At 45.6% G+C, this 26337-nt stretch overlaps 1 protein-coding gene across 2 annotated transcripts in view; it reads left to right on the forward strand.

Annotated features, from left to right (window-relative positions):
- MCC (MCC regulator of WNT signaling pathway) overlaps nt 1–26337 on the forward strand; it is a 275062-nt gene that overhangs the window by 167070 nt on the left and 81655 nt on the right. For both annotated transcript variants that reach the window (XM_060093238.1, XM_060093239.1), the window contains 2 exons: nt 7483–7625; nt 18590–18732. In XM_060093238.1, the coding sequence (XP_059949221.1) occupies nt 7483–7625; nt 18590–18732 (286 nt within the window). The remainder of the gene's footprint in view (nt 1–7482; nt 7626–18589; nt 18733–26337) is intronic.

Raw genomic sequence — 26337 nt, forward strand, 5'->3', positions numbered from 1 at the left:
GGGGGATCTGATTAACAGTGCCACTATTAGCCTACAATAGTGATGATCACCACACTTCTTTAGCTCTGTTTTGTGCCAGGCAGTATAGCAAGCATTCCTCATGCTTTATCTCACTGAGTTCTCATAATGACCTGTGGTGAGAAAACCTTAACATTCCCATCTACAAATGAAGAAATTGTGAGGTTTAGGGAATTTGAATATCTTGCCTGAGATTATGGAGCTAGAAAGCACCTAAAGTCAGGGTATGAATCTAGGTTTCGTGGGAATCCATAGCTATACTAGTCCTGTATTGTTTTTTAAGCTGCCCAGGCTGCCCTGGGGATCTCAAAGAGGGTGGGGAATAGGGCACAGATTAATTTGGTTTAAGTATCTACCCTCCCAAATCAAACGGGTGCTCAGACCCGCGCATGCGATTTGCACCAACACTAAACACCTTCTTGGGGAACAGACTGGTGGGAAAGTGGCGAAGGTTATATACAGCTTCAGCATATTTTCTTTGCGTTTAATACCAACAATTATTTTCAGTAACTGCATTTTTAAAAAGTACTACAGAAGGAGATATATCAAAACAAGCTTCTGAGCCCCTTTGAAATTGGTCAGTAGTAATACAGTACACCTTCTATTTCTAAGCTCTCTGTCTTTAGATAGCAAGTGTTCTGAATTTTCTACTGCTTTTAGGAAGAAGACAAATATAGTTTTCATTAAATGTAATGAAGAGAGTGTTTTCTTTAATCTTTCTCTTGTATGAGATACTTACAGAGGTAGTATGGAGGCCTTCTCTTTGCCAGGATCTCCCTCCCCCCATTCCTTCCTTATTTGTTTATACTCTTCGGTACACTGCTCTAGCTGTTTTGTTTTGTCAATGATGTTTCCATTTCTGCTGAGCCTCTTTGTTTAGTTGGCTTGGTTCCCCACCCTAGCCCTCAGGAGAACCTGGGCAAGGACTTCGAATGAGGGTAGAAATATCCTGAGTGGTATTACTTGTGATCAATCCTGTGTGACCCTGAGAAAGTAGAGTAACTTCTTAGCCTATTTTAAAAGGGAGTGGTGCTGACCCTCTTCCCACGATGGTTGAGAGGGTTAACGAATGAATGGTGGCATTGCATTTTTCAAGAATGGAGTTTATAATACCCTTAGGTTTGACAGCTGGGACTAATGTGATGATTAAAGATCAGTGGCCTTTGTGGAATAAGACAAAACCCAGTGAAGAACATTAATAAAGCCATAAAGCTTCTTAGCATCACCGCATTACACAGGGTTTTTCCAACAAGGGCTCAAGTTCTCAGGCCAGTCTGTCTCAAGGCTGACTCACAGCTTTATCCCTGGATTGCACCAATTGCAGAGATGAGCCTAAAGGGTTTTATTCTTAGTGGTTGTAATGATGATATTGCTTGTTTTTATTGAACATTTTTGCATATAGGCAGTTTCACTCATTTATGTGGCTAGAGACAAGTATTTATATAGATTTTAAATTTGCTTCATCATATGATAGGAGAGCGGAAACCTAGAGAAAAAGCTCAGGGTATGTATTAAGCTCCAGATGAAATTCAGGAAAAGCAAAATTCCATCCTCTCTTATCCCAATCTTTTTTTTTCTTTCTTTGCCTTTCAAACTGCAAGTCTGTAGTTGCAGGAGAAATCCAGCTTCCTAATGATACTGACCTCCAGAAATTCATGGCAGGCAAGATGCTGCAAGCCTAGGCTTTCTGGCTTTGCTGTACTGTAGGATCAGTCAAAAATGCAGTATAGGTTGGAGGACCCTGGGTAAAATTCTCTGTAATAATAGAAGAAAAAAAAAGCAGTAGCATGTTGTTTAAGAACATTTCTTAGTTTGCTCAGCTGAAATTATGTGAGGTGTTTCTTTTTTGTTGTTGTTGTTGTTTTTTTTTGCTGCACGCGGGCCTCTCACTGTTGTGGCCTCTCCCGTTGTGGAGCACAGGCTCCGGACGCGCAGGCTCAGCGGCCATGGCTCACGGGCCCAGCCGCTCCGCAGCATGTGGGATCTTCCCGGACCGGAGCACGAACCCGTGTCCCCTGCATCGGCAGGCGGACTCTCAACCACTGCGCCACCAGGGAAGCCCTGTGAGACGTTTCTATACAGTAAGGAGGCGAAAGTAATCCCTCATCTGCAAGTTTTGGTAGAAGAAGCCGCCATTGCTTTCTGTTCAGAAAGTTGTTGCTGAGTAGTTGACTTTGGTAGCTAAAGCTGGCTTGATGGGAGCTGGAAGGACTTAGAATTCCCTGCTTTATACCCCCTTCTGTCTACTTTTCTATTTCGGTGCTCCCAGGGGGTTGAGGAGAGAGCTATTGGGGTTTCCTAACTCTCCTCTGGTATTGTAAGGCATAATGTTCATGTTTCCTGGAGTTCACCAGAGGTGGTTCAGGGTAAGAGACCAAGGGGGGATCACTCTGCTGCCACTTGAGGTCTTTAGGTAAATGGTAAGGAGGAGTTAAGCCCACAGCTCAGGGAGCTGGAAGGGAGTAGAGGCGAGAAGGCTGTGGCTATGACAGCCTCAGCTCCTTGACGGCACACACAGGACTCAGGGCTTTGCAGAGCATTCTGTTTGCTATCTGGGTTTTAATAAATAGTCCCTGTGCATTTGCTCTGTTTTCATCTATAAAGTGGTTGTATCATCAGGATATGCAATGATAACAAATAACCCCAAATGTTCAGTGGCTTAAATTATCAAAGGTTTATTTTTTGGCTTCTTGCTGGGAGCTCACTGGGACTGGCAGGAAACTCTGCTGCATTGTCCTCACCCAGCCTCCCAAGCTGATAGCCTCTACCATCTGGAGTGTTGCCCAGGGGAAGAGAATATGGGAAAGCCTGCAGAAGCACTTAAATGCTTCTAGGCAAAAATGGTGTGTATTCACTCATATCTTCCTGGACAAGCAAGTCACATGGCCTTATTCAGCTTCATGGGGGAGGAGAAATATTCCTCCACGTGCATGGATGGAGGTGAACCAGAGTCTTGGTAAACGCCCCTGCAGGCTGCCACCAGGGTGCTGATGCTTATGTGATGTGCATCCCTTATGATGGTCCTGGCGGTGCCCCACATACCTAAGAAAATACTGGAGAAGAATGAACACCATTTGAAAAAGGATCTTGTTAATGGATTATGAAAAAGTGGATGTCTTTTTATCATTCTTTAAAATTTTCTATAATGGGGCTTCCCTGGTGGCGCAGTGGTTGAGAGTCCGCCTGCCGATGCAGGGGACACGGGTTCGCGCCCCGGTCCGGGAAGATCCCACATGCTGCGGAGCGGCTAGGCCCGTGAGCCATGGCCGCTGAGCCTGCGCATCTGGAGCCTGTGCTCCGCAACGGGAGAGGCCACAACAGTGAGAGGCCTGCGTACCGCAAAAAAAAAAAAAGAAAAAAAAATTTCTATAATGTACTTAAATTGTAACTTAAAATTGAAAAACTTGTGCAAACGTTCAGTGGTCATAGGAGTAATACTCTTTTTCCTGTTTGGTTGTCATTGTTATATTACCTTCTTAAATGAGGCTTTACTGGAATACCTGCCCATAAGTGACTCTCATATGGAGGTGCAGTATACAGCCTGACCTAGCCTGTGTCCTTGTGAAACAGAATACCCGAAATCACATAGCCTCCTGGGTTAAAAAACACTCTCGGAAACTCGGGTTAGTGAGAGGCATGGGCAGTGTGATACTTGAACTGGGCCTCATTTTAACAGGCCAGTCCTGCTTGTGTGGGAGGCCGCCAGGGCAGGAAGGCACTGATTGCTCACAGAATGGCTTTGTCTGTCCTGGGTGCTCCCCACTCATCTGCCACTTTTAACACACTGATGTGCCCCATTCCTGGGCTTGGTCTTGTGCAGTTTAATGGGAGCTGTTTAACAAGAGTGTTTTTTTGAGTTCTTTTGGCTCCTGCAGGTGATGACTTGTTTCATCCTGCACTGTTGCCCTTGTGGGAATTGATGCACTTCTCCCAGCACCACAGCTTGGAAAAGCTCAAGGGATTTTTTCATTCAGCTTGGAGAGCAACGCTTCCGCTCATCTTTGGCTGGGCATGATGAGTGTGCATGGAATGGGTGAAGCGTGTTTAATGAGATACCTCGAGGGGATTCTGGTTTGTAACATCAACTATGAGCTATGTCCTGAGCTATGTCTTCTCAGTCATTCATTCATCTGGAGGCTAGGAGTTTCGATAATTATTTTCCAGTATTCTCTTTTCAATGGGAAAAGACTCTCCAGGGCACCATTCTATCATCTCTTCTTCCCCCCCACCCCTCCAATTCTGTCCATGTTTCTTTCTTTCTTTCTTTTTTTTTTTTTTTTTTTTTTGTGGTACACGGGCCTCTCACTGTTGTGGCTTCTCCCGTTGTGGAGCACAGGCTCCGGACGTGCAGGCTCAGCAGCCATGGCTCATGGGCCCAGCCGCTCCGTAGCATGTGGGATCTTCCCAGACCGGGGCATGAACCCGTGTCCCCTGCCTCGGCAGGCGGACTCTCAACCACTGCGCTACCAGGGAAGCCCTGTCCATGTTTCTTATGCACCAGCAGAGAAGTCTGCTTGGAAGCTGCGACCACATTTCCCTTCAAGGTAGGTGTCATAGTGACCCTCCCTATGGCACCTAGCACCGTATCATAGTTTAGGAAATCAAGATATATCTATTATTTTAGAGGAAGTATTAAATTATAGAGGCTTTCCACCATTGTGAAAAAACATACATATGGAAAAATATAGGAATGTAACCTTTGCCTTCAGCTGAGAAATTTTTTCCTCTAAGATGTTCTTGTTGCTACTCCCAGATGAACTCCTAAGTTCCAAATAGACATTATGAATCTTTTTTATCCTTTCAGCTGCAAGTGCTGTTCTGTCTCACTGAATTATCGGGCTTCCTGTTGAGTCTTGCTCATACTCATACCCTCCAGGCGGACTTTCCAGTTAGAGGCAGGGGGAAGATGGTACGACACCAGCTCTCATGCTCTCGTTATCTGGGTACCAACCATCTGATCTCCCTGCAAGCCGGGCAGCCCCACAGGAGCTCACCTCTCAGATAGCTCCTAACAGCCAACAGGGGCACCTAGAGTGGGCTTGGTGGTTATCAGTTGATCCTGTGCCTTCTTCTTGAATAAACACTTACGCATCCTCATTTTTAAGTGGATTTTGCAGTTTCTTGTCTGCCTTGGTGGTGGTGGCGGCCTGTTGACCTGTAAAGACTGAAGGAGGAGGAATAAGTGGGGAATTTCAGGGAGAGTGGAGCTCGTGGAGTTTGTAAGGGGAAGCGTTTCACAGCAGTTTATAGCCCTAGAGAACTGAATATGGGAAATCCCAGAGCAGGAACCAGCAAGATGACCAAGTAGTAGGAGTCATGGCATCCACAAGATCAAGGTCAGACTGGGCATTATCTTATAACTATTGTAAGATCTGGAATTGGTGACCTTCATGAGAGCATCAGCTACATACGCACATACACATACTACACACATGCAGGTGCGTGCGTGCACATGTGCACACACACACATACACAATTTGAAGATGGGAAAACAGACCAGTAATAAAAGCTCATAGATATTCTGCGGGGATGGAGAGAAGCAGTAGTATTCTGCTTATGGAGAGAAATAAGAAGCTTTTTCATTTACTGACAGGTACTATCCGTGAGACACTGTCATTTTGTGGACTTCTGTTGTTCCTCTTTTTTTTTTCTGCTTCGCACTGTTGTGGCCTCTCCCGTTGTGGAGCACAGGCTCCGGATGCGCAGGCTCAGCAGCCATGGCTCACAGGCCCAGCCGCTCCACGGCATGTGGGATCCTCCCAGACAGGGGCACGAACCCATGTCCCCTGCATTGGCAGGCGGACTCTCAACCACTGCGCCACCAGGGAAGCCCCTGTTGTTCCTCTTAAAGTGGTGGATCACAGGTGAAAAGGCATAAGTTCACGGGAAGAGTATTTGTGGCCTGTCATGGTTTTGTTCTGGTTAGGAAAGCTTCCATGTAGATGAGATTTTCACTTGTCCTTCCTCCTGGCCTCTGGTTCCACTTACTTCCTGTGCGTTGGACCTTGAGTGGAGGTTATTTGACGTTTTGGGTTGTCACTAAGAACAGAAGTTCACATCACTGTTTCTCTGAAAGTCACCATCTCACAAAGGTCTGTGGTACAGGTTCCTCTCCAGTCTTATTTCTGGAGCTCTGAGCAGCACCCAGGAAGTTACTACATTCATAGTGATCAAGCTGTTGTTCATAGATATGGTCCCTGCCATGATTTATACCAACGTATTTATCATACTTTGCTGAGTACTTCTGTTTCAGGTAGCAGTCTGTTTTGAAGGCTTTGTGTCCCTGCCCAGTAGCTTCTGGGTTACACCATTGGAAGCCTGGCAGATTTAGGGACAGGGAGAACATTGGACGTGGTGGGTGAGAAGTCTTACCTTGCCCGCCTGCCCCCAGCCCTGAAAGTGCAAAGCTGGCAAGTACGTGTGGCTCTTGGCGTTAGGAAAACCTTGCCGAAAATGAAGTTAAAATTCCTCTGCTGGGCACGAAATTAATCAGGACTGAACGCAGTAGACAGGGCCAGAAGCTTGACTCCTTGTTCTATCACTGACTTGTGTTTTATTATTATGTAAATGAGATTAAATGTACAGTGACTGGTTGGGGGTTGAGGAGAGGGGAGAGAAGTGAAGGAGATGAACAGGTTCCTTAGGATTTAAACTCAAGATGCAAAAATGTTTTTATAGCATCTGCTGCTTCTTAATCCTTCAAATGCTGAGCAAGGGGAGCTCCTCAGTTTCTTGAAACGCAGCGATTTATTCGTCCCATCGCATGCCTAGGTCACCCACAGTGAACCAGGCTGTGTGCCAGGTGCTAGGGCTAAGTCATGAAAACACCCAGCCCCTGCCTTCCCGGAGTTTATAGTCTAGTAGGAAAGGATATTGGAAGACATTATATGTGCAGATAACCAGCCGGATAAGAAATGGTGTCATACAATTTAGGATTATTTGATTGAAAAGTGGCTGAAACATACCCTAGCAAACTTCAGCAAAAAAGGAATGAATTGGTAAAAAGGAAAAAAATGAGCAGCCATAAAAGAACTTAGGAAGAAAGCTCTGGGGATAGAGGTAGCAGGAACTGGAGGGCAGTCTCGTCAGGACCCTCAGTCACGTGAATTGACAGCATGCAACTTTAGATCCATGCGCTCAAGATTCAGATTCCACAAAAAAGGTATCTGCCCACCCTGTGGCTGAGGAACAACAGGAGGTGTGGATAGTGTGCCATGGCAGAGGGCCCTTTCCCCAAAGAGCAAACGAGAGCTAGAAAGGTAAAGACTCAGATGTCCACCAGGGGCTTTGTGAAGTTCAGCTATTGTTGTGTCTTCTGGCATTCATGGCCAATGTGCAGGTGTATGTTTATTTGGGGCATACTCAACATTGAGGTTGTGATAGTTTGAGGCCATAAAACTTCGAATCACTCACCTGTAGGTGCATCAACTCATTGGCACTTCTGTCTTGTTCTCTCGATCCCAGTGCGAGCAGTCCCACCTCATGAGAGAGCATGAGGACGTCCAGGAGCGAACGACGCTTCGGTACGAGGAACGCATCACCGAACTCCACAGCATCATCGCTGAGCTCAATAAGAAGATAGACCGTTTGCAAGGCACCACCATCAGGTAGTCAGCTTCAAGTCAAGGCTCTCTCTCTGCCCGTCTGGGTGGTAACCTGGGTTTCGGACTTGAAGTCACCCCTATGAATTATAACAGTGTTTTACTTGGAACTAATATTTTTACAGTTGATAAGTATTTTCTCTTTACTTTGTTAACCATGTGCTTTCCCGTCCATTCTTCTCTTCTGACCTTGATCCTCATGGTAACCCTGAAAGGTAGACAGGGTAGGAGTTGTAATCCTCAGTTGACTGATAAGGGGAGGTTGAGTGAGATGCTTTATCAACAGGTTCTAAATGGAGCCTCTTCTGTCTTAGAGACCAGCAATCCCTACCAGCCCTTTTATTCACCAGGTCTGTTCTAGATACACAAACTCAGTGCATCCCTTGGGGATTTTGAGAGATTTATGAACGTGGCTTTTAACTAAACATCACGTATGCTTCTAGATAATCTAAAAAATTTTTGAGCTCACTTGAAGTTGACTGACCAACATTGACGTAGCCTCGTACAAACTCCTAAGGCGGGCAGTTGGGGAGGAGGAAGATTTGATCTATCACGTTATTGGTGGAAAAGCTGGGGCTTAAAAATGTTAAGTGACTACTTTGAAGTTACCCTTAAGAGAGGGCAGATAGAGGTGGAGTTAGAACCCGCAATATCTCTGCCTTTACTCAGTTTTCTTTCCATAAAAGTGATTGTTGGGGATTCTGCCTTCCTTGCTCATCAGTCAGCTGGCCCCTAAGTCTCCCACACACAGCACTTAGTTGGTGTGTCTGCCCTGCTGTCCACAAGAGGGCTTTGCCTTAAGTGACTTACTGAGTCAAGGAAGAGAACTTTTATCTTCCTGCCCATGCTGAGGGAATAGCCCTCAGGAAAACAAATGGTTGGCATCGACTTTTATGGAGAAAGAGTGCTTTGTACTCTGCCTGTTTGTATAGGCCTCAATTAAAACAGTTTTAGAGGCAGCTTCTTTAAACTCTCCCTCTGGAAGACCTGGGTTAGAAGAAACTTTGGATGCATTTTGTTCCAACTCTGAGAGTTACAGTAATGATGGGGCTACTTGATGAGAGTACTGGTGGGCCTCTGTTTCAGGGCAAAGTTGTGGAAAATTTTGCACTGAATTGGAGCCACACAATACATCTCATATTCCAATTTAGAACCTCAAGCCTTTTAAATTGTATCCTGGTCTTCAGAGTGATTGTAGGTTAGAAGAGCAGAAAAGGATTTTCAGCCCAAAGAAATGATTATAGCAGACTTTAAGGAGGCTGACAGAGTACACTGGCAAATTTGTAATTTCCATTAAAACATGCTGCACTTTTAAACACTTGAGAAGGTGAAGACAAATGGACTCAGTGAGTTGTGAAAAAAATGCATCACGCATCACCTAGAAAACTCAATTTCAGGATGTTTAAATTGAATGTAATGGCCAAACTGCTTCATGTTAAAATACAGTGAGCTTCTTTTTTTTTTTTAAACATCTTTATTGGAGTATAATTGCTTTACAATGGTGTGTTAATTTCTGCTTTACAACAAAGTGAATCAGTTATACATATATATATGTCCCCGTATCTCTTCCCTCTTGCGTCTCCCTCCCTCCCTCCCACCCTCCCTATCCCACCCCTCTAGGTGGTCACCACCAAGCTGATCTCCCTGTGCTATGCGGCTGCTTCCCACTAGCTATCTATTTTACGTTTGGTAGTGTATATATGTCCATGCCACTCTCTCGCTTTATCCACAGTGAGCTTCTTGAGCATAAACATTTATCGGTACCTTTTATTTAAAGGAAGATTGCATCTGTACAGATGTCACATTAAATTCTGCCAGTTTTCATCATGTAAATGCGCTAGCCCCTCCTCGAGGTGGGGACTCCCTGCAAGGCTGGAAGACTAGCAGACATGTGGGCCAGTAAGGCAAGGCTCTTCTTGTCCTCTGAGCTCTAGCAGCCAAGGTACCTCCCAGCCTCCATCACTCCAGGAAATTGGTTTGCTCTCAGGTCCTGAGATGCGATAATAGACCCAGTGCAGGAGGAGCCAGATGCCTTGGACGAACTCTAACTGCCCTGGCATATCCAGGCTATAGAGAATTGTCATGCTAATCAGGTACATTCCTGGCACCTTATAGACTTTCTTGTCACTTCAATCCGGGCCTGAGTTAAGAATTTATTGGAAAAGCTGAAAAATCATCAATAAGGGAATGGTTTATGATATATCTACATTTAAGCCATACTGAATTACATAAGAAAAAGATATGACAGTCTCATAGTTTAAATTTTTTTTCTCAGGTCGCAATCAGAGAACCAGGGACCTTCTCTGACTGTCCTAGAAGACTCTCCCATCTTTTATAGCCACAGGGCTACTGTAGTCAAGAATCAGACACTGCAGGTTGCTGAATTCTAACATAAGTTGAACTCAAAGCCACATCAGATCTCTTAGGTTAAAGGTTAAGCACTGATAGGAAAAGATGAAATGGTGAGAATTTAAATGGACACATTTGGGTAGATTCAAATGAATTAAAATGCCTAGAGCCTGCAAACGCCACTGAATTTCCCCTACTGCAGAAGCAGTCCCACTCCCAGTCTGATAAAGTTAGTCCTACCTTGCTTGGAGACTCTGTAGCAATCCGATCCCAGGTAGAGGGTACCAGATACATTATACCTCACCGTTACTCCATTCCTCTTTATCTTTAGGCCTAAAAGTAGCCAAATTCAATCATGCCCCAGGGGGATAAGTAGAAGATACAGTTAAAATATGTAAGAGATTTATAAGATTTTATTCATTTATATTCACAGAAACTTGAGAAGAATATGTATAGGATTAGGGCCTAAGTGTTCTAGGCCAGGGAGGGAGGAATATAGTGTTAGATTGATGATGAATTTATTGATAAAACTGTTCCTATCAGACATTCTGGATTTAGTGTGTTAGCTCCAGCAGTTTGATTAAATGAAAACTAGAGTCATTGGAGGATTACATTAAATAATGTTGAACTGCCAGAACTTCCCTAGTATAACATAGGAGTCCGGAGGCCGTGGGAGTCGGGAATGTTGGGTGGGAGTTGACGTCATTAAAATGGGGTCTTTTATGCCACTTCACTACTGGAGTCAGTGTGGGCTTGGCTCTTGTACTGGTCCACAGGGCTGCAGTAGGAATCAAAACGATTCGACCCGTAGAGATTTTTGATAATGGCTAATTGATCACGGAGTCCCCAGGATGACTAGACTATATAATTTCTTGCTTTCTTATGTATATATGCCATTTCCTTTTTATTCTCTTACTTTCTCCTGTTATATAAGGTGAGTTAGTATTGGTGAAGCTTAGCATTTAATAGTTAGGCTACGTGATACCTGGGTGAATTTGTCATTAAACTAGAAGAGGAAGGCTCACCTAACAATGGATATAATTACTGATGGGACTTTGGGTCTCCCATTTTGATGAGAAGGTGAGTACATTTACATTTGAACGAGGGATAGTTACAGAAGCTTGATGTCATTGCTATTGCAATTTGGAAATTTAAGTATGTGTGAGAGGATGTGTATGGTTGTCAAGTAGCCAAAGACAGTAGTATGGATGGATGTTGTAGACAGTACTGTAGACAGCATGAAGGATGTTGTCTGGCACCTGGTACCATTCCCACCCCTTCTCTCTACTCTCTCCCAAATCAAAGAAGATTGACCCTGGGGACTACTTCCCAAACTCCCTTAACAGCTGGGCTCTAGGATACAGTTTTGGTTCTGCCAGTGAGATCCATTCACCCGGATCTGGAAGGCTGAAAGGAGGTGGGAGCCATTGTCCCTCAGGCCATAATGGTGGCAGCTGACATACAGGCTTTGGTGAACATGAGGTCCTGCATTGACTGGCCTGACCTTGGGCAGGTGTGAAGGCAGCAGCAATTTCCTCATCCTGGAGGGGACCACAGCTCTGATGGCAAATCTCACAGCCCCGGGTGGCCTCCACCCACCTTTCTCTTCTCCAGTCCTTCCTTCCGATGGTTTTGTAAGCACAAAACTACCTAAATTAAATCCTACTTGAAACACCCAGAAGAGTTTGTTTTCCTAACTGAACCCTGCCTAATGTGTCCTAAATCGCATCTGCTTGGAATAAACACTGAACAGTTTGTATTTATGGCCTTCTAAAAAAATTTTAATTCATGAATATTTTAAACAAATTGGATCATATAGCGCACACTGTTTTGCAATATGTGCTTTTTCACTTAACTGTATGTTGTGGCTTTTCTTTAACGCTCATCTGACTTGCGGGGATTATATAATGGGATGGGTAAAACGGAAAAATACGTCAGTAGCTCACTTTGGATCTGGGATAGGAAAAAAGATGTCTAAGCAAATTAAACATGAGATCTTTTGTTTCCCAAGGAGATTATTTTCTTTTCCCAAAAGCTGCTCTCATAACATCAACCTTTCACTGCCAACTCTCATGAGTGGTTCATGATTTCTACTTCATTCCCCATTTGCTAGTTAGCCCACAGCTGTCTGGCTTCTGACCCCAACAGTTTGCCAAAGCTCCCTCTGCTATGTACTGAATTGTGCCCCCCACCTCCAGTTCACATGGTGAACCCCTCGATATGACAGTGTTTGGAGATGGGGCCCTTTGGGAGGTCATTCGGTTTAGTCGAGGTCATGAGGATGGGGACCACATGATAGGATTAGTGAGTGTCCTTATAAAAAGAGACGGCAGAGAGCTCGCTTGCTCTCCAGCTCTCTCCCTGCCATGTGAGGACGCAGTGAGAAGGCAACCATCTGTAAGCCAGGAGGAGAGCCCTTACCAGAAACCAGCCATGCTGGCACCTTGATTTTGGACTGCCGACCAAAGTCTAAAACTATGAGAAAATAAATTCCTGTTGTTTATGCTTGTCTGTGGTACTTTGTTACAGCAGCATAAGCTAAGACACTTTTTTGAAAATCACCAATGATTTTTTGTGTGTGTGGTACACGGACCTCTCACTGTTGTGGCCTCTCCCGCTGCGGAGCACAGGCTCCGGACGCGCAGGCTCAGTGGCCATGGCTCATGGGCCCAGCCGCTCCGCGGCATGTGGGATCCTCCTGGACCGGGGCACGAACCCATGTCCCCTGCGTCGGCAGGCGGACTCTCAACCACTGCGCCACCAGGGAAGCCCACCAATGATTTCTTAACCGAAAAATCCGGTGACCTTTTTCTTGTTTCTGGCCCTTTTTTGCAGCATTTAACCCTAAATCCTCCTTCCCAACTGCTGTACTCTTCTCAAACCTGCATGACCCTTTATGTCCTAGATCTTCTCCTCTGTCCCTAAGATCCATCTTCAGCCTTGGCTCTTACCCTGGGCACTCCCCCATGCATTTCACCAGGATGGCTGCAGCCCTAAAGCACTGACCTCTCCTATTTGTGTCACATGGACATTGGCACTTGACCTTTCTGCTTCTTTGTCTGCAAAATGCTCCTCATTTAGTGACTGAGATAGTATCCAAAGCCTCCTTGTACTCTAACATAATCCATTCGCTAAAATCTCATGCCGATGCTATGCACCCGACCTTTCTCCTGATCTTCAGGCCCACACTTGGGCCTGTGTGGTACATCTGTCTAACCATCTTCATGTTGCTGCATCTCAAACAGTGTAAGCAAAACCTCTTTCTTTCCCAGTAAAACATGTCGTTCTGATGTAACTTCTGGCCTAAAGAGTAGAATATAATGAAACAAAAAATAAAACCCAGGAAGATAAGGTAGCTTTCTCTCTCTCTCTGTCTTCCTATGTGGTACATATTCCAACCTTGTTCACTATTTGAAGTTTTTGAATATGAATCTTAATATCAGACCTTGTTAAAACTGGTTTTCATTGATGACAAGGATGGATTATTATATACATAGGAGAGCATTTCAGAGTCCCATTTGTTCAGTTATTCACCATAAGATTCCTAGATGAGTCTGAACTTCCTCTGTACTATATGGAAAAATAAGAAGAGGTATTTACTCATCACTTATGTCCTGCTATAGATCCTCTAAGAGAACTGAAAGGAATACTTTTCCTCCTTGTATCTAAAAAAATCTTTGTTCTTTAAAAGAATGATGACCGGGCTTCCCTGGTGGCGCAGTGGTTGAGAGTCGGCCTGCCGATGCAGGGGACACGGGTTCGTGCCCCGGTCCGGGAGGATCCCACATGCCACGGAGCGGCTGGACCCATGAGCCATGGCCGCTGAGCCTGCGCGTCCGGAGCTTGTGCTCTGCAATGGGAGAGGCCACGACAGTGAGAGGCCCGTGTACTGCAAAAAAAAAAAAAAAAAAAAAAGAATGATGACCATTTCAGGGCAAGTCGGCCTTTAATTGCAAGAGAGACAGAATGTGTTTCAGAAGACAGACCACACACTCAGGTAGACTGGGCTAGCTGGACATAGTTGACTGGCAGTTACCAAGGCAGGCAGATGTTCTTCTGGGTCTCGTTCACCAGTCACTCCAATCCAGTGACAAGGCATGAATGTGCACCCCAAAATAAAACAGGTATAGAGACTGCTACTGAAGTTAATATTTTTATTAACTGCTGCTGATTCCATAGTACTTCAGCTCAAGGTCTGGAAAGCATGATAAGAATTATACTTTCATTGACTTTTTCCTTTTCTAATTAGATCATTTCACCCCTAGCTAATAATGAGAAAGAATCTTTAAAAAAAAAAGAAATCTTTTCTTTAGGCCATCATATTATTGTTTTGTTGGTACTAGGTTTAGGAATTAGGCTGTGCTGCTAACTGGTTGTATAGTCTTAGCTAAGTTGCTTAGGCTCTGGAAGCTTCAGTGGTCTTATCTGTAAAACAAAGGTATTGATCCTGTCTTAGGTGATCACCAAGATCCCTTCCAGTCTGCCAGTCTGTGACTTGTCTGCCTCTGCTAGTTACGTCGGTGTGTGTACAATCTAATCCCTGCTCCCTTAGGAGCGTTTTTGTTTTTTGTTGTTGTTAAGCTAGTAGCGAGCATTAATCATTGCAGCTCTAAGCAACGTGGAAGCACTTCACAGATGCTTCAAAGTAAATGAAATAATGTGCATTTAGAATCCTGTGAGATGATCCCTTATGTTCCAAAGAAAAACACCTGAGAACTTTGTAATTCCATAATTAGGAAACTGCCACAGTAGCATACAATTAACAACATTTATCAGTTTATCAGAGCTTCTGTTTCTTTGACTTAAATTGATCACTTCTTGGACCTTTTCATATTTTCTCCCTTTTCATCACCAGCATTAGCAGTTAGTGTTCTTGGGGGAGGCATTTTTTTCCCCAAAGAACTAAGATGTCACTTACCAAGAGTTACCATATACACCATGGAAGGAAGCAAACAATAAAGTCACTTTGAGATGCCAGTGCTGTGTCATTTGCTAGACACCCTGACCAGCTAGGTGATGCCCTGCTGCACAGAGCAGCCTTAAAAACACACCTCAAATTCTTGCCTTTGTAAAACTGCCATGGACCAGCAGGGTGTTTCTGACTTCTTGTTCCATTTCTCTGGATGGACCAATGCTTCTGAATAAAACAGTAGAGAGAGAACCCCCAGCATCAGTCTTCTGCAAGTGCTGCAGTCCCAGATTGACTGTCAACTTACAGAGGGCCTGGAGACCATTGGCTTTTGTCACTTTCCAGTCGCAGATTCCAATCTCCTTTCAGGAACGATGCCAATAAGGATGTTCAGGAGATGACAAAGATATGCAACTCCAAGATTTTTTTACCAAGTCAGCTGGAGAAACAGGGTTGCACAAACTTTCTCATGTTAGGTTCAGTTTAACCTTTTAATGCCTCATTTTTGGGACACAGAAATGCACGCGATCTTCTCACAAGGTTGCTTTCTACCTCTAACTACTGTTTACGTCGTTTGCTTGTGTTGTTTTGCACTGTAACCTTCATTATGGTGACCATAAGGGGAACCTGAACCATGCATGGTATGTGCTCACCTCAGCCTCTCCCTGTGAGGTCAAAAACACAGACCATCTGCACTTCCCTGCTGCTTATTTTATCTGTCTCCATGAAAGTTCTCAGCAGTACTTACTCCTTCCTCTGAATTCCTCGATTTCACACATTGTTTTCCTTTATTTCTGCCATCTAACCCTGATTATTTGCCTCCTTCAATACAATCATTTCTCCTTCTGATCAAAATTGCCCACTCAGCAAGTGGCCTGAGTGCTCCTCCAGCCTCATGGTTCCATCCTGCACCCCATTTTGGTTTCAGCTATCCCGAACCTCTATCCCAAGCTCCACATGTCCATGTTCACATTCACGGGCCCCTCTGAGTCTCTGCGTGTGCCCTTGCACCCTCGTGACCTATCTAAAACCTGCTTGCCTTTAGACTCACCTTCAGTGCTGCTCCATCCAGGAAGTCTTCCCTGGTCACTGCACACCTGCAGCCCCAGATGCTCCTCCTGTGTCTGCCCGGAGCATCCTTCTTAGGTTAGAATTTGTTGTGAACATATTTGACTCCCAGAAGACAGCATCTGTTTGGTTTTTGCCATCCTATCCTTGTTTTGGTCCTATCCTTGTTTTGGTGCTCAATCAAATACCTTGAATGAGGACCCTTAGTTTGCATTGCATGACACTGAAAGCCTTCTGCCTAAGGTGACATTTCTAGTGTGGTATCATTCTTCAGTCTGTGCTCTGACCTCAGTAAGGAATGTTTCCCTCAACAGCTTCCTTCTCCCACCCCTTCCCTATTCACTCCTTTATAAAATCCATCCTAATAAAATAATGTTTACAAAGCAGGAGATTTGGCAGGCACTATGTGTTTTGGGACCTGCCAAGCCAAGAGGGTTGAAGGTGGCTATGAAAGATTTTTCAAATGCCATTTATACCAGAGATACAGCGGCAGCATTTATCTGGCTTTTTTGGCTGGAAAACAGTCTCAGCCAAGCTGAAGCTGATTACATTGGCCATGCAACAAAGATAATTTATTCATCATACACAAAATCTCCCCTTAACTAAAATCAGGGTTTTAACTGCTGATTGAAAGGAGAGTTGATGTATCAGGGCACAATTACCCTCTAGACCAAACAGGTGACTCTTAAGAGTACTTTTTCATTGTTTTCTTTCCTAAACCTAATTATTGTTGACTTTGCAGATGTCTAATAATTAACTTATTCATAGAACGTTAACCTATATTTTTTGCCTTCACCACTCCCATTCTGATTCATATTTTGACTGTCTGGGGGTTTTATATCTGTTTAAAGTCTTCCCAGATTTCTGTGTGGCTCTTATTAGAAATACTTTATAAAGCAGGGGCTCAGCTGAATTCCTTCCCTGAGAGGATGTTAATTTCTTGAGAGAACCAAGAACTCTGGAGAGTTCTTCCCATTTCTCTAATATAGATGTGTCTCTCCAGCTTCAAATGGCAGTTGCCTCTTACCCAAGTTCCACTGAACACCACTCACCATCTTGGTCCACCCAAAACTGTGGACCTTCTGCCCCCTGGTCGTCAGCAACTTGAAGTGAATGCCAGGTTGAGAGAACTTCTTCTCTTCCTTCCTTTCTTCACAGACACCCTCCCCCTGGGGCTGAGCAGACACACCTGTGGACTTTCCATCCTCAGAGTTAAATCCCTTGACAATTTTCTTTTCTGGATTACTTGCAAAATAAATGCTTCAAAGAGGGCTAATTTTTGCTCTCTCCATTTCTTTTTTTTTTTTTTTTTTTTTTTTTTTTTGCGGTATGCGGGCCTCTCACTGTTGTGGCCTCCCCCGTTGCGGAGCACAGGCTCCGGACGCGCAGGCTCAGCGGCCATGGCTCACGGGCCCAGCCGCTCCGCGGCATATGGGATCCTCCCAGACCGGGGCACGAACCCGTATCCCCTGCATCGGCAGGCGGACTCTCAACCACTTGCGCCACCAGGGAGGCCCCTCTCTCCATTTCTGTATCCAGTGTGTGTGTGTGGTGTTTGTGGTGGTGTGGGGAGAAGGTCTGCATGTGCTTTGAAATAGATATTCCAATTTTGAGTTTTCTTAGCTTGCCCATAGCTAATTCAGAGACCAGAGGTGGTGAGGGCTCCATGAGAGGCTGAGAAGGTGGTGGGGTGTGCTTGTGCAGATGAAACATGGTTGCATTTCAGTGTTGTCTTCCTGCTAGCAAACGCAAATTGGAGGAAATAGACCATTGTGTGGTATTCTCTCACTCACTGATTCTATTCTTCTCCTCACCCCATCCTCCTTTCCTATCCCCTAACTCCATTTACTTCCTTTAGAGAAACTAAGTGTGATATTTCTCAGACACGCTGACCCATACACTTCCCGGAGCATTGGTTTTGATCTGCACAGATGAGGTGCTGGTTTTCTAGTCGCTGCAGCCTCAATACTCCTTATGTCCTCTTCCCAGAAAGAAACCCACCCGTAGGACCCTGCTGGTGATGGTCTGAGCCACTCCTATTCACCAGACTTTTGTGGGGGTTTTTGGGGTTTTTTTGCGGTATGCGGGCCTCTCACTGTTGTGGCCTCTCCCGTTGCGGAGCACAGGCTCCAGACGTGCAGGCTCAGCGGCCATGGCTCACTGGCCCAGCCGCTCCGCGGCATGTGGGATCTTCCCAGACCGGGGCACAAACCCGTGTCCCCTGCATCGGCAGGCGGACTCTCAACCACTGCGCCACCATCACCAGACTTTTGATGCTTCTGCTCACCGTGGCCTCAGTGCTAGTAGTCTCAGTTCTTTTTCGCCTCGGAATTTGAGGGGGTGAAGAAATCTAATTTCTTGAGGAAATCTTTGAAAGGGAAAAGTTTCTGGTAGACTGATAGATGAATCTTGTTTGGTGTATAGGTATGGATGTTGACACAGAAGCAAACTTTCAATTTCAAACGCTGACTGTAGATGTGCCCATCTATTTGGTCTGAGAGGAATCCTGATCCATGTGGCCCAGAGAGGAGACCTGTCTGTTTTCTTTCTGAGTGTCTTTATCTTGTCCTTAAAAGATATATTCTCTAGGGATTTGTCATACGTCTCTGTCAGTGGAGGCTGACTTCCTTTTTTTTTTCCTCAGGGAGGAGGATGAGTACTCAGAACTGCGATCAGAACTCAGCCAGAGTCAGCACGAGGTCAATGAGGACTCTCGCAGTGTGGACCAAGACCAGACCTCTGTCTCCATCCCTGAAAACCAGTCCACCATGGTCACTGCTGACATGGGTGAGTCTGCCTGCCTACCACAAAGCTGGAGTTCGGTTTCTGGATTGTAATAGGAACTTTAGAAACATAAGGCAGCCTGAATTAAAATTTAATTAGTCAAGGAGCTTATTGAGTAGATGAAGGCACATCCATTTCAGGTCTTTACATACTCCTTTGTTGGTCAAAATGGAACCAAAGAGCTGAATTCCCTTTCTGCCTTGTGATTCAAATATACGTCACCTTTTGCCTGAAAATTCTGGAAGTAGGGAACCAGTTAAAAAGGCTGTGGCAGTGTTCCAAGTTACAGTAAAATCTGAGCTGAGATGGCAGGAATGGAAAGGATGGAGTAAGTAGCGACATATCACAGTGGAAGAACCAATAGGTTTCAGCAACTTTGGGGTAAGGAGGAATCCAAAATGACTAACATGTTCATCCTGAATGACTAAGAGAATGATTACGTTCCTTAGTAAGGAAGCTTGGTTGAGAAATGAGTTGGGAAACAGATCTATTATGTCTGAGGTTGTAGAGAAATGTCCATGTGGAAATACCTGGCACAGTGTGTTGGTATGGTGTGTTTTAAGCTACAGGTTGTGGCCCATTAATGGGTCTTGAAATTATGTGAAAAAATAAAATATTTTTTAAATGAAATCAAATAGGAAAAAAACAGCATGACAGTATTGTTTCACGAAACATACTTGTTGGATGTTTATATGTTGTAAGTTGCCAAGTGAAATGTTCCAACTATGGGTTGCAGTCGAAAGGTTGCAAAACCTCTGGTCTACTTGGAGATGCTTAACTAGATCTCTGGAGAGATTGGGGTTGAGGATAAAGGCTTTGAAGTTATAAGGTAAGGAGATCCCTATGGTTGAAAGGGTGTGGAGTCAAAATGGGGAGAGGCACTATATCTTAGGAAATGTTCATGCACAGGGCAGAGATGGGAAAAGAATGAGGACAAGGAAGAGAAAGTATAGTACGACTTATAATAGAACTCAAAATTTCGTTGGGGAGAGAGACTTTAATCAAGTATTAAACACTTATGTTTAATTATCAACCTATATACGTGCTGTAACACCAAGAACATAGTACCATGACAGTGTGTCAAAGGGATTCAGTTTAGGATTTCCAGGATAGCTTCCTCTAGGAAGTAACATTTGAGCTGAGATCTGGAGGATAAGTAGGAATTGAGTACATAAAAGAGGAAACGGCATTCAGGGGAGAAGGGAGAGATGTATTCAAGGGCGTGAGAAAAGATCATCCTGTGTGGAGGGCACAGAGATGTGAGATGGAGGCTTGGAGCGGTAGGCAGGAGTCAGATGGTGCAAGATCTTATAGACCATGTTGGAGAGTCTGACCTTTATTCAAAGACCCACAAGAAACCACTGAATGATTTTGATAGTTGGGGGTCGGGGGAATGAAATGATCAAATTTGCATTTTGAATCAGTTACTCTGTGGTGAAGAGAAAGAATCAGTGGATCAAGAGTGAATGCGGGGGGGCTTCCCTGGTGGTGCAGTGGTTGAGAGTCCACCTTGCCGATGCAGGGGACCGGGGTTCGTGCCCCGGTCCGGGAAGATCCCACATGCCGCGGAGCGGCTAGGCCCGTGGGCCATGGCCGCTGATCCTGCGCATCCAGAGCCTGTGCTCCACAACGGGAGAGGCCACAACAGTGAGAGGCCCGCGTACCGCAAAAGAAAATAAAAATAAAAAAGAGTGAATGGGGGAGGCCAGCTAGGAAACCACTGCAAAAGTCTAGGTGGGCACAATTGTTGCTAGGATTAGGGTGGTGGCAGTTGAGGTGTGGAAAAGCAGATGAGTGTAGAAGGTCGGCAAGATCTGCTAAAGGATCAGTAACAGGGTGAAGGAGGAAGTAGGCATGTGGGGATCTACCGTAAGTGTCTCGTCTGCACAGTGGATAGACAGTAGGGCCAATCACCAATATGAAAGCAGGGGAGAAGGACCAGGTGGCTTTGCTCTGAATTGTATTTTGTTTTGCTTGGGGGAGGGTGGAGTAGGGTAGAGATCTTGTGTTTTGTTTGGGCATAAGTTTCAGGCATCTGGAGGTGTCTGGGTGGAGATGTTGGGAAGGCAGTAGGTATAAATAAGCTAATAAAGGTCTGGCTGAAGAAAGCAGTTGGGAGACATCAGGCTGTTTGCAGATAGTTACTGAAGCAATGGAATTCGATGTGAAGAGTGAGAACTGCAGAGACCTGGAGACCAAGCCTAGGGGGCCACCCGCTGAAGAGGAGACTCAGCAGCAGCTCACGGCAGGGATGCACCTCTCAGCTTTTCAGTCTCAGTTTAAATGCACCTCCTCCAAAAGCATCTTGTGAGCACCAGTTTGTGCAAGTCCCTGTGCTGACTCTTGCTGCCCCATTGGTTTCCTTCTTACATCACATTGAATTTTTTTTTCTTTTTTTCTGTATGCGGGCCTCTCACTGTTGTGGCCTCTCCCGTTGCGGAGCACAGGCTCCGGACGCGCAGGCTCAGTGGCCATGGCTCACAGGCCTAGCCACTCCGCAGCATGTGGGATCTTCCCGGACGGGGGCACGAACCCGTGTCCCCTGCATCGGCAGGCGGACTCTCAACCACTGCGCCACCAGGGAAGCCCCAACAAAATTTCTTAATCAAATAAGCTGGGGGAATGGAGGGCAAACCCCAGTCTAGTGGGCAGGGCGTCTTCACTGTGGGGCATCTCAGGGTTCCAGCTGTGAGGGACCATCTGTAGCCCGGGCACCCCATACAGGAGCCATTGTCTGCTTGTCTGCACTGTGAGCTGGCTTTGTTTTCCCAAATTGTTTATTTTCATCTTTTCCTTCAGTAAAAATACATGTTCATTGTAACTGTTGGTAGTATCATTCCTGACAAGACTGGGCTCCTGGGGGGGAAGGGACCCTCTCTGCCTGATGCCTATGTTCTCTGTCCACAGTAGGAGGCCTTCATTCATGTATGCAGCAGCTCACTGGGAGCTGTGCTGGAGACTGGGCACATGAGACTCAGAACCTGCCATCAGATCACTCTGCTCCCACGCTCAAATCCCTCACTTCCAGAGTGACATCCCCACTCCTTACCCTGGCCTGTAGGGCCCCCAGAACCTGGGCATCCCCACCTCAGGCCTCATCCTCCCCAATTCTCCCTTTCTTTTTTTTTTTTTTTGTTAAATTAATTAATTATTTTTGGCTGCTTTGGGTTGCCACGCGTGGCTTTCTCGTTGCAGTGCGTGGGCTTCTCATTGCAGTGGTTTCTCTTGTTGTGGAGCACAGGCTCTAGGCGCATGGGCTTAGTAGTTGTGGCTCGTGGGTACTAGAGCGCAGGCTCAGTAGCTGTGGCGCACGGGCTTAGTTGCTCCGTGGCATGTGGGATCTTCCCGGACCAGGGCTCGAACCTGCATCCCCTACATTGACAGGCGGATTCTTAACCACTGCGCCACCAGGGAAGTCCCTCCCCAACTCTCCTTGTTTTCTTCCCAGCTCTGGCCACATCGGCTTCCTTGCTGTCCCTCAGACCTGACCAGCATCTCTGGCCTCAGGGTTTCTGCATCCACACATGCCTCTCTGATGCATGTCAGTCAGCTGTCCTCTCATCACAGGCCTTCCCCAGCCCCCTGGTAGAGTCCTGGCGCTGTCACTCACTCTCACACTGCAGGCACTCCCTTCCCGTCCCTGCTTCATTTTTCTTCACAGCACTTAGCACTACCCGATGATACCTCGTGTTTGCATTTATTTCCTTATATATGTATCACCAGTCTTTATTAGTCTCTTGCACTAGAATGCAGGTTCCATGCAGGCAGGGACTTCGGCTCTCCTGTTTACCGAAGTAACAGTGCCCGCTCTTCGGAGGCTCCCAGATATGTGAGTAACAATGAACACCATCTTGGAGCTCACGGTTCTTTGGAGGATGCAAAGGAAACGGAATGACTGGCAGTGGGACCACAAAAGGAGGTGGACAGGGGCCCCTAGCGACACCCTCAAGTGGGAGCATCAGAAGACGTGGCCAGAAGTCACATCTAAGCAGAAAGCTGTGGGATAAGTGGGAACGATGCAAGCAAAGAGCAGGGGGCAGGAGGAGAGTGCTGTGGGCACGGCCGGTACCTGCCAGGTCCCCGTGGAGGGCAGGCACCGGGACGGCAAGGAGGAGGACCTGTTTAAGGCCCCAGCTGAGCCCCGCCCTTGCGTGTTCATTGGAACTGGTTGGCTGCGTCTTCCTACTCCTGTGCCATTTTCCAATTAAATTGCTTCAGTAGGGAAAAAGGCTACCATTTATAAACACCATCATAGGAAATCATTAAAAAGCAGCCATTTCATTATGCCTGCTATATTTGCAAACTTGCATTAGCAACCCAGAGGTTTTCTTGAGCTGGGTTTTATATACAGAGTTTGCTGCAGTATATTTGCCGATCTTCACTTAAGAAAACAGGAGTATTCCCTTCATCAGAATGCACTTTTCTTTTGTTTTCAAACCCCACTCATCACAGCCTGGCTGCCCCCTCGATAAGCTGGCTCCAGGGCACGGTCCTCAGAGCCTGGAGGAGTAAACCAGCAATTTAGAAAGTGTTTTGACTTACCTAAGCAGTCATATACAGCAGAAAGGTCCCGGTGGTGTCACACTGCATCTTAAAATAAATTGCATTACCTCTGTTCAAACCTGGTCACATAATCATTTGTAACGTAAAGTTAATTAAGTAGACAAAGATAAGGTAGGAATTATGAGTTGGGGTTTCTATTGCGTAATTTGGCCGAGAGTTCTAGTTCAGAGGGAGGCTGCATATCATAACTAACATGCTTTGTTCCCTTACTTTGTGTTGAGCATTTACATGCATCCTCATGTTCAATCCTCAGCCTTGAAGGAGGCCTTGTAAATCTCCTCATCTGTAAAACTGGGATGACAGAGTTCAGAGAGGGCAAGTCATTTGTCCAAGACCACACAGCTAAGCAGCTGTCTTTGTTGTTGTCGCCCGTGTTTCTATAGATGGCTTTGCTTTTACACACCCTTGCTTAAACGGTGAAGCATGCTTATGGATGGTGTGCTCCGCTTACTGCCCTCCTTTGCGGTCTCTAGTACTGGTGGCAGAATTTAGGGAGCAGCTGTCTGATTACAGCACCTGGCTTTACTAGCAGAGTATTTGGTGTTCACTGAGATCTTGCAGATCTCCATCTTAGAAACAACACCCTTAGACCAAACCATTCTGGGAGTTGCAGTGGAGCCCAGCACAGATGTGTGAGATGGGCTCAGCGTTGCGTCATGCGTGTGAGCGTTTGTGGGGCGCACTCCCTCTAGCAGGCTGTCTTCCCAACTCGGTTCATGGAACAGCAAAGCTTGTCTGGAGCAATTGGCTGTAAACCAAACAAAATCCCTGATCTGATGGACCTTTGCACAGGCTGTGATGGGTTCTGCTTCTGTGTTTTGAGGTATTTTCTGGTTTTAGGTGAGAAATTCTTATTTTTGTGGAATTTAACAATGCTGAACTATTAAACCCTTAGCGAGGACAGGAAGCATATGATACCATGTTTGCTGGTGTGATCATTTAGATAGAGATTTCCTCCTTGTGCGTAGTTCTTGGAGGACAACCAAGGAAGAATTTACACATGAAACCTGGCTATTTGGCATGACTGTGACTATGAAATATGTTTAATGTTGAAGCCAGATTTTCCTGGCTTAATGGTCCATGAGGCTTAAAGGCTTCAGGAGAAATCTTCCAAAGTGTCGAGCAGCCCCTCGCAGTGGGGACAAAGCGGGGTCGGGGCAGGGAAAGCAGTCCCACCTTCTCTAAAAATGATTTCTGCAGAGTGGGAGAGAAGTGTTTACAAAGGCAAGGCAGCCTGTCCAGAGGAAACTGGATTTTTGTTAGGAATGAGGCACTAAGTAGGCAGTTATATTCCAGCAGAGAATTTTTAGAGGAGAATCAGATCATTGGTAACCTGATTCTGAAACTTTGAGAAACCAGTCCCCAGGTTGGAAAAGTTAGACAGGACTGAAACTAGTACCGTGACATGACGATGGAACAGCCCAAGCCCTGTGTTGCTTTTGTTTTTCTTCTCCTTACTTTAACTGGGCAGCTTAATTTATCCCAAGAGGTTCATGATGTTGGTCATCCCTGAGAACCAAGCCCAGGGAAGGCTTAGAAGTTTCGAACATTGACTCACGGGGGGCTGTCTAAGGAGACTGTGTGCTTCCTCCCGGGGATCTGAGCCTGGTCAAACGAGGCCTGTCTGTGAATGTTAGCAGGGCCGAGTGGCCAAGGAGGCCACCTAATATCATTCCAGAACTTTCCTTACAGAGTAACCAAGCTTGAGAGCGGGAAAGATTATGGCTCCACTTCACTTTGTGGTACTTTGAAATATTTCCCTCAAACTCTACTATTCAGTAATTTTTCAGTGCCCAAAAGAGACTTAGAGTTTTAGATATGGAAAGGCATCGATCCACCACGTTTGCTCAGAATGAGCTCCCATGATTGTTAGGTTCATGAACTCCTTTCCTAAGATAAGCAGCCTTTATTTTCTAAGCAGACCATGTCTTCTCAGGTTGGATTGTTTTTTGGATTGTTTGGAACTCATGACATCTTTTTCCTTAAGACCAGTGTCCTAGAGGAGTGTTGGCTGCCCAGACCAGCCCTGGAAGCCTATTTCGTCTATAAAGGTAATAAAGTACGGACCTCACGAGTGTTACTGCAGCCCCACCCATCGCTGTGGACATTGTTTTTGTGAGAAGAGGTTCTGCAGACCACATTGGCATGCCACAAGCACATTTTCCAAGTTGATGATACTTGGTCAGTGAGCAGTCTAATAAAACTTGATACTTTTGGGCTTCCCTTGTGGCGCAGTGGTTGAGAGTCTGCCTGCCGATGCAGGGGACACGGGTTCGTGCCCCGGTCCGGGAAGATCCCACATGCCGCGGAGCGGCTGGGCCCGTGAGCCATGGCTGCTGAGCCTGTGCGTCTGGAGCCTGTGCTCCGCTACGGGAGAGGCCACAGCAGTGAGAGGCCCGCGTACCGCAAAAAAAAAAAAAAACAAACAAAACTTGATACTTTTAAAAATTAGCGTAGAAAAAGTCTTTCATTACCTTTACACGTTTAACTCATGCGGTCTTTATCGAGTACTACTCCGTGCCCAGTGTTGTGAGTGTCTAGGAACACAAGGATGGATGAACAGAGTCCCTGCTCCCCAGAGCCAGACTTCGTAGGGTCCATGTGTCAGGTAATAAGTAATTATGGGGAATGCGATGCCTCAAAGAAAGAAGTAAATACGAGACTATAGGTCATCGGGGAAGGCTTACTGGAAGAGCAGATTTTAAGGCAAAGCTTTAAAAAGAACCATTATGAAAAGAGAATGAGGGGCTTCCAAACTAGGCAGACACATAACCATTAACTGTGAAGTGAATGCTGAGCCCCAGGAGTAAGTACGTTTGAAGTTGGGACCATATTTTGGAGCAGATTCATTCTGGTAAATGCACGTTGCTTGGAATCAAAGGACCAGGGGAATATTTCTAACATCTAGCCTATTTAGGTATATTTTTATTTGGGTTAGAGTTCTTACAGGGGGTTCAACAAAAGTAGAGTCAGCCTTTAACACCGTATTCAAAATGAACCGACTCTGGTATGGTTTATTGTGTACAGCACCGGGGATAGGTCTAA

The sequence above is a fragment of the Mesoplodon densirostris genome, chromosome 3 (assembly GCF_025265405.1).
Source record: "Mesoplodon densirostris isolate mMesDen1 chromosome 3, mMesDen1 primary haplotype, whole genome shotgun sequence".
In the NCBI taxonomy this organism is placed as follows: Eukaryota; Metazoa; Chordata; class Mammalia; order Artiodactyla; family Ziphiidae; genus Mesoplodon; species Mesoplodon densirostris.